The sequence below is a fragment of the Colobus angolensis genome, unplaced genomic scaffold (genome assembly GCF_000951035.1).
Source record: "Colobus angolensis palliatus isolate OR3802 unplaced genomic scaffold, Cang.pa_1.0 Scaffold129, whole genome shotgun sequence".
Taxonomy (NCBI): domain Eukaryota; kingdom Metazoa; phylum Chordata; class Mammalia; order Primates; family Cercopithecidae; genus Colobus; species Colobus angolensis.
In genome coordinates this window covers 6,525,370-6,534,385 of record NW_012114141.1, presented here as the reverse complement: position 1 = coordinate 6,534,385, position 9,016 = coordinate 6,525,370, and the positions used below count along the sequence as shown (strand labels likewise).

The 9,016-nt window shown below is 37.7% G+C and overlaps 1 protein-coding gene across 1 annotated transcript in view; it reads right to left on the bottom strand.

The window, feature by feature from the left end:
- Positions 1-1,759: 1,759 nt before the first annotated feature.
- Positions 1,760-9,016, bottom strand: part of KCNH8 (potassium channel, voltage gated eag related subfamily H, member 8) — a 373,663-nt gene continuing 366,406 nt past the window's right edge. Inside the window, exon 16 of the mRNA XM_011933727.1 lies at positions 1,760-4,010. Coding sequence (XP_011789117.1) covers positions 3,306-4,010 — 705 coding nt within the window. The 3' untranslated portion in view covers positions 1,760-3,305. The remainder of the gene's footprint in view (positions 4,011-9,016) is intronic.

Below are 9,016 nucleotides of genomic sequence, written 5' to 3'. Positions count from 1 at the left end.
CTCTCTGGTTTTAATTAGAATTGCATAGAAGATATTTATTCTCAACATAATAAAAAAAAAATTACCTTGACCAAGAAAGTAACTGCTTTTGTTGCCTCTGGGTTCCTGGGATGTTCTCTCAGCAGAGGGTGAGTAGGTGAAGAAAATGGAGGGGCTCAAAAATGCATCCCTGATAAGAAAACAACGGCCTTTGCTATTTGTGCAGCTACAATGCTTGGACAATGAAACATCTAGGAAAACTTGAAATTCTCACTTTCTAGAATATTATTAGCACATACTTAAACAAAATAGAACTAAATTGTATCATCCCGAGTTGCCCTGGATATAGGAGAGCCCTATTTGTCAGAGTAGATGGGGGAAAGTGTCAATAAGGAATAAAATGGGGCTGATTTGGATGAGACAGAGGTCCTCATGGAAGAAATGCATGGGAGCCCTCTCTCCTCCCAGGTGCTTGCTCACTTTTGTCCAGCTGCAGCTCCATGCAGGTCAGGGAGCTGGTTCTCATGCCTGCTAAAGCCAGATGTTGAGTAAATACAGAGAAGGTGATTGGATGGAAAATCACGTTGAATTGGCTTGTTTCCAGCCAATTCACGTGAACATCCCCAAATTCCAAGAACTTAGCTAATTAGTCCTATTTGTTTACTTGCATTGTAAAAATAACTCAAATATTTTATTCACTGATTTTGAAAAAGGTTGTAGTTGACCCTTGAACATGGGTTTGAACTGCATGATCCACTCATATGCAGATTTTCTTCAGCTTCTGCCACCCCTGAGACAGCAAGACGACTCCTCCTCTTCCTCCTTCTCTTCAGCCTATTCAATGTGAAGACTATGACAATGAACACCTTTATGATGATCCACTTCCAGTTAATGAAGAGTAAACATATTTGCTCTTCATGGTTTTCTTAATACAATCTTCTTTTCTCTAGCTTTTTTTATTGTGAGAATACAGTATATAATACATATAATATACAAAATATATGTAAATCAACTGTTTATGTTATCAGTAAGGCTTCCAGTCAACAATAGGCTATTAGAAGTTAAATTTTTGGAGAGTCGAAAGTTATATATGAATTTTTAACTGTGTGTGGGGCCAGCCCCCTTGCCCCTCATTGTTCAGTGGTCAACTGTAATTATTAGTAAAGTTTTAAAGATCAACAAGCATGCATGTGAACATGAAGAGAGGGGTACTTAGAGCAGCCATGAGTCTATCAATTATTTAAAATAATGTGACTGGGCAAGTTAAAAAAAAAAATCTGTGTCTCAATTATTCACTTGTAAAATAGGGATAATAATAACAAATAAGTAACTGTTAGCAGTGTTTGATTAATACACGAGGAAGTATAATGTGTATTAATTCCTAAAAACTGACTGGTACAAAGTCAGTACTCAAGAAACAGAATGCCAGTTATTCTTGTTAGCATTAGTAATAGCAGTGTAATTTGCCAGAAGGACACTTGTGAGCCAACACCAGTTAACTCTTTTTGAACTGCACTTAAAATGATTACATAGGTCAAGAAGAGCAGGAGGGAGAATGTAAATGAATACATGAAATCTAGAATGTTGCCTTTGTCTCAGTTTTCTCCTTAACTTAGGGAAAGACTGAATTTTGGAGAGGGAGAAAGTAGAAGGCATTGAGTCCTGAGTGACCTGCCTTATAAACATGTCCTGTGTTCATTTTTCTTAGAAAAGATCTCTTTTCTCTCTGCTGCTCTATCCAGTTTTAAGGTGCAAGATTCACACAACATCAGAAGTCTTGGTGTGTTTAGATACTTTTAATGATACAATTCTCAGATTGTTTATTCTTTGTGGTGGAAAATAGAGAACTCCAGAATGTGAACCCAATATGTCTTCCCAAAACGTCCAAGACAATTAGACCATAACTGTTCTAAAACATAAAATAAAACTTAAGTGAAGGTGCTTAAATCATTGCCAATCCCAGCATCTGAATTTGTCTGTTAATGTGAGACGTAGGGAATATGATGGGTTCTAGACTGTGTCAGCATTCCTAACTGTGTCATCTCTGGGGCTTCCCCTGAGATTTATTAAAAATAGGAATGAGAACAACTCTACTGCATGGTGTTGTGAAGCCTTAAAGAAAAAAGGTAAAGTACTGACCCACTGTAAGCTGGTATTACTCCCACAAGTTACAGCTCAGAAGTTTTGGCTCCATTTGGGGATTTCCACTGGTCTACTACCTCTTGTAAAAGAAAAGCACTGGGAAAGGACACACCCAGGTTTTCTCCCTCACTTTGGACCCAAAATTGCCCTATGTCCATAGACCCATGTTGGATTCTTGAGCCACAAAATATGATGCCTAGAGGACAGACCTTTCTGCTGGCACAACGACCTTAAATCAGGTCATTGATATGAGTCGGCAGAGCCTAGATGGAGCCTCTCTACCCCCATGCCAAAGCTCATGTAGTTGACACTCAGTCCATGTTTTTATTTCATCAACAAAATATGACTTCACTTTTCTTTTATAATCCAGAAGCATGAGAATACATTTGTTGCAAACTACATGCAGAGAAAATGGGGGATTCCTTTGGAAACTACATCCTCTTAGTAATAAATAATTTTTGATCTACTATACACAACAGTAGTGCATTTCTTGTTAAAACAGCAAGCTTTTTTTTTAATCAAAATGAAAAGAAAACATTCATTTCTTTATAAATATTTAAATATTTTAAATACATATTTCATACCAAGGATATAAAAATAGCCTCTGTGTTTTTTTGATAAATAAAGACGTTTTCATTTACACGGCAAATAACGTGCGAATAGCTAACCACTGGCCACCAGTTCTATTTGACTGATTGTCTAGGAGATGACATGCAGTGATAATTGTCCCTTTGCCTTCACAAAAAGAAAAATAGATCAGCAGGAGCTGTGCACTCCTGAGGCCAACAGTGCTATGGATATTGTTCAGGAATGACAATCAGGCACTCATGAAAAACCTTTGCCACACTTCACAAAAGCCACCCGGGACAAAAGTCATCCACAAATTCTTTGTCTAGGACTTCTAGCTGCTCAGACCCTCAGGGTCTTTGGATTGTTACCAATGTCTGTCAAACAGACCAGTAGTTTAATACCTGTACAGAAAAATGTTTCTATTATGCTTCTAGTATCTAGAAATTGTTGCTACAGCATGGAGGTGGTTCTGCCTTTCCCTGGCTCCTCACACTCTTTTCTGCAGGATTCCCAGCTTTGCTCAGTCTTCCTACCCACCAGAGGCAAAAAAGGCAAACTAGAACTGTCATGCAGTGGTAGGTTTGAAATTAGCAGCTGCTTCATGGGCACTAATATCATACATTTATGGCTTTGTTATCTTTCACTTCTGCTGTGCTTGTGACAACTTCCAGTGGAAAGTTCTCCAAAGGTTTTGTAGATGCTGATGCCATTCCTTCCTGGTTCCAAGATCCTGGTAAATTTTCCAGACTGAAGGAACTCACGGTTCCCTGACTGAAGCTGCCCTCCTCTGATCTGCTTGGGAGAACTAGATGCAAAGATGTCTCCGAAGAGGAGCAGACAGAGGATGAGAGAGTTGCTGAAATGGACTGCAGAGGCGTCAGGGTAGAATCTGAATGTGGAGAGATGCACCTTAAAAATTGCAAATGACCTTCTTGGACAACCTGGTAGTGGGAAGGTGAATAATCAAGGCTTGGGGAATGATAAAGTTCACTGTCTGCAGGAGTTTGCTCACGAGCTCCAGTCCGTTGGGGGCTGCTCCCCACAGAGGAGGGATCCACACTCCAAATGTCTGAGGTGATATTACTGCTACAAAGTTGTGCTTGGGTATAAGCAGCTCCGCCTGTTTGCAAGTGTAGGCAGGGCTGGTGCACACTCCAGCTCATTCTGGTCTGTAAGCTCTCCCTGGAGGGACACACAGAGGTGCTGTGCAGAGAGCAAAACCGTGATGGCTGCTGAGGTGACAGAACGTTTTTCAGAAGCTGGATCACATTTCTCATATCTTTACCCAACTGAGAAACTTCCTGAGTCAATGTTGTTACCTATGTGGATAGAGCAAAGTGAAAGGCAATAGTTAGAGGTGCAAAGTAGTGACCAAATTTCAGAGAAATGAAGCAGGGAAGTGATATTTTTTTGGTTTTCTTTTATTCCTACTTATTTATTCTTAAACATTTTAGCATTTGCTTGGTGAAAAAGAAATTTCTTAATAAGAAAGCCTGAAAAGCTGCTCCAACTCCAACCAAGCCCAAGGGGTGAATGGATAGGTTAGGCATCTGAATGAACATACATCCTGATCTAAAGACGTCCTCATTCTGAAAGATCCTAGAGGGGCATAAGTAGTCTGGGGATCTTAATCAGTGATTTGGGATTCTTAAACAGAATGAGAGATATGGATCCATCATCTCTTAAGTACTGATGATATCTTTGCTCACTCTGGGTGAATGGGATGCACGATAGTGCACAAAAATCATTGGACACTTCAAAACAATGTGGAGTGGCAGAAATTGCATGTAAAGCACTCAGCACACTAAGCACTACTACCTATTTGGAGTAGACACCTAGTGAATGGTAGGTCTCACTCTTGCCATTTCTGGTTGAAGCCTATGCTTATTATAGGCCAGAGACAAAGTGGCCTTCAGTGACGGTAAGGATGCTACAGAAGAACTCACACCAGATTTGCTACAGAGAAAGTTTGCAGAAAAAGGGAAAGCTATGGAATGAGAGTTGGAAAGAAATAAAAAGACCTGCAGTGCAGATAAGTAGAGATAAGCACTGCAGAGCGTCTGAGAATCCTGGAACCCATCAGTGAACCTGAAACCCCATGGAATTATAGAACAACAAATTGTGTTGTATGTACTTCATTCTGTTTTCCAGGTGAGACATTTAGCTTTCATGGCCCCCAAACACTTAAGAACCGTTGAAGAGTCTTCGTTTTACACTTAAAATGCATAATAAAATTCATCAGATAATTTATTTTCCTAATGACCACATCAGTATTTGAATCATGGAAGAACACCAGAAAATTGAATTTCACTTAAACTTGGCTTTTCTAAAAGATATGTGTTCTTCAAATTGAGGAAAACATATTTCAGAAAGCAGGACACACACATATATTTTCTAGTCTTTGGTTATATGCATAATACTAACATAATGTAATATTTTGCCTTCATTGCTACAATACTTTGTATTTTATAAAGGACTTTCTATGACTTTATTGTACTGTCATGAACTACAAAACGCTTATAGAAGCAAATGAACCTATGGGCTAAATATAATCAGGAAACAAAAAGAGGTAGTTCAACTTCATTGAACTGAAGATTCATTCAAGACTGCTGTTTTGGGCAGACATTCTTCAACATCTAAGCACATACTCCTAATTCATCCAGCAACTTAATTCAGTCTACTTACTGTGAGTGCATTCTGAAACTAATTCTCCCTGGCAGGTCCATCAGGAGGTAACACTGCTCAAAGTCAGGCATTTTTAAAAAGGCCAGAAGGAGGTTTTTCCATGGTTCGGGCAACCAACTGGTAACACCTGTCTTGAAATTGCCAGGCCAAAACTATTTCTGCCCTTCTGCTGGCCTGAAACTCAAGGGATTCAGCTGAACACTTGTCTAGGCTTTTCAGCAGATCTAAAACTTCTGAAGACAACAACATCTCTCAGTCCCACATTTGAGAAGTGAAACAATGAATATGAGAAAAATTCAATATGCATTGAAATCTTTACTACAGGTTGTCAATTTCATGACCTGCCAAGCTTCAATTCTACAGCACATGAATCACACTTAAATCATTACCCCAGGATCTTTGCACTACCTATATTCACAAGGGTTCCATCTTAAATTGATTAACTCTTATATCATAATTTCAGAAGACAAGGCTGCCACTAAATGAGATAGTTAAAGAGGCACATTAGCCATCCATTCATATAGGTTGTCCAAGCTAAATTCCTGTATGAAGCTCACCAGGGCTACATTAGTTCACTTCCCAATAAAAATGCTTTGAATTGACCTTCTATTGAGAATTAAATAAAGGCACAGTCTCTGAAGAACAATTTTGAATTTTAGGCACATCAACAATTATGTTATTCAACAAATGTTTGTATGTTTGTAAATTTATACAATGTGCTTTCAGGTACATTTTCCCTATTGGATCTACAAACAGTGCTAAGACAGGCAGGGATGTATTATTATTTCTCAACTTGTAAAATGGGAGCAATAAGACTTAGAGGTGAAAGGACATTTTTAAGGTCACTTATTTCATGAAAGACAGTCTTCAGTCTAGAATTTAGGACTTCTAAGGTTGGTATTCATTCTGTTATAGAATGTTATCATGTGGAAAAAGAAATATTGCTTAAGGGTTGAGAGATTTTTCCTAATGTGGTCAGAATATGTAAAGAGCACAATGACACAGAAAGGTAGCCTCATGAGTAAAAAACTGTGTGAAATGTTAATTCAACATTAAGTAAATAGTGTCATCTCTAAAAAAATAGGAGACTGATTAAACACAGTAAAATATCTTCATAGCAAACTATATGAATGCAAAAATAGTTTCCTCAGGGTAAGAACTGGAAACAGATATGTTAATAGACATATTTCTGATGAACTATTTTTCTAGTTTTCAAAATAAACAGATATTTTTCCATGATTGAAATACCTTTGCATAGACACATTCTTTTTTTTACAGATATATAATAATCATATATATTTATAGGATGCATGTGATATTTTATATATGAATACAGTGTGCAATGATCAACTCAGGATAATTAGTATAACCACTATCTCAAACATTTATCATTTATTTGTGTTGGGAATATTTCAAATATTTTCTTCTGGAGATTTTGAAATATACAATAAATTATTGTTAATTAGAGTCACCCTACTATGCTGTCAAACAATGGCACTTACTCCTTTTATTTAACTGTACTTCTGTGACCATTAACTAACCTCTCTTCATCCTCACCTCTCCCTTCTCAGCCTCTGGTAATCATCATCCTACTCTCTACCTCTATGAGATACATTTTTCTAGCTCCCACAAACGAGTGAGGACATGCAATATTTGTCTTTCTGTGCCTGGCTTACCATGCGTTTGCACAACTTTGAGGCCATGAACTTTGAATGGGAATCCAGAGTCTTGACAGGATCCAGGAACATAAACAAGCACTAACATTTTCAGAAAACAAATTACTATTCTAGCTTGAACTAAAAGGAGCAAGTAACTCAAGGGAACAGATTTCTTTAACTCTAGAGGGAAATAATCAATTTATGTTAGGGAAGATTCCTGTCACTGTGTCTCTGGGGATACATCCTTGAACCTTATTAAAGTTGCATGAGGGAATTAATTGTGTTAAGTAAGGGATCTCTCTTTTTACCATGACAAAGCCAGCTGTCACAAGGAGAGATGGCATTTCCTAGAAGTAGAGACTGTGGTGACAGTAAAGGTGACAACATACTGCCACAGAAAATGCCATAAAGTTTTACTGCATTTTTGTTTACTGCTTCCTGCTGTGCTTGCTATCAAAATTTATTCTAAAACAGGAAAGATCTCAGTCTTGATCAAATGTTGAAGGCAAAGAATGCAGTGTTGCTACTATCTGAGGGTGGTTGTGCAAGTGCTTCTCTATAGCATGGTAAGAAGACACTCATTTGCTAAAAAAGGATTGTTGGGGCTACTTTGTGAACAAAACTCTATCCACTTAAGAAGACATGTATACATATGTAACAAACCTGCACGTTGTGCACATGTTCCCTAGAACTTAAAGTATAATTAATAAAAAAAGAGATACGTCTTCAAAATACAACTTAACTGCAAAGAGATATGTCAATTAAAACAAACAAAATCCTTCTGATCAAATGAGCCTAAGTTTTCCCACTTACCTCAACAGCAGCATAAAATATTTAAATGTTTCTGACACTCATATTAGAAAATGCAATCTTTTTGAGTAGGTAATACAAAGCCCTTCACAAGCCCCACTTAGTTTTTAATGGCTCCATGTCCTGCGTTTTCTCCCTTGCACACCATCAGATACGGTGAGCTTTACCCTTCACTGCCCTGGTGCGTGCTGTTCCTTCTGACTGTGGGCTCTTCTCCTCTGCCCTTCTCTGTCTGGCAAGAAAATCTTCTCCTTCAAACTTCTTTTAATACTTAATTTTCTCAGCAGAGCATTTCCTTGACTTACGGACACTCACATAGCAGTTTTAGCCCTGACCAATTTGCATCACACAAGACTGTACCAACTAGTCTTTGAGTTCCTTGAGGGTAAAACTGTTATCTCAGTATCTCCTGGTCTCAAGGCAATGCCTAGAACACAACATGTACTCAGCAAATCTTGAATGTAAAAATAAATACAACACCTCCATTTTGAAGGACTTTTGATTGTTATATTGTCTTTGATTCTGATATTATTTTATCTCATGATTTTACCATAAATATTTTAGGGGAAAGTTGCCTAATACAAAATTGTATTGGAAAAACTGTAACTGGCCATCTTCATTCCAAGTATATATACTAAAAGTGGGTATGACTGTTAGAATTCATATATATAACTTTCCTAAACCAAAGCCTTGACTATCATTTTAAGTGCAGGTGGTATTTCTACTGTAAAGAATCCCTTTTCCCTTATTGTGTTTCCTTCATAATTGTAGAAATATGTCTCCATTGGCCAAGGTTTCTGCTGGATTTCACTTGTCTTATTGCTTTGTCATCTGTCCCAGCATAAACTTGATTTCCATGGGTAGTTCTAATTCTCTGGGAAATTTCCCCTAGTGTCTGATTCTTAGATCTCATGACTACATTATGAATGCCAAGTGATGAATTCAATTAAGTTATTAAGAGTTGTTTATCAACTGAAATTTGGCAAACATTTTGCAACCCTGATTGCTACTCTGGATGGCTATTGTAGATGTGGCCTTCAGATTCTCTTTTATAAAGAGACTGCATAAAGGAAACATAACAATATACATTCTTACTTGTTTATTAATTTACATTTTCTTTATCCATTTTCCCCTCTTCCTCTTTTTTTCTTCTTCACCCTTCTCCTTCTTAT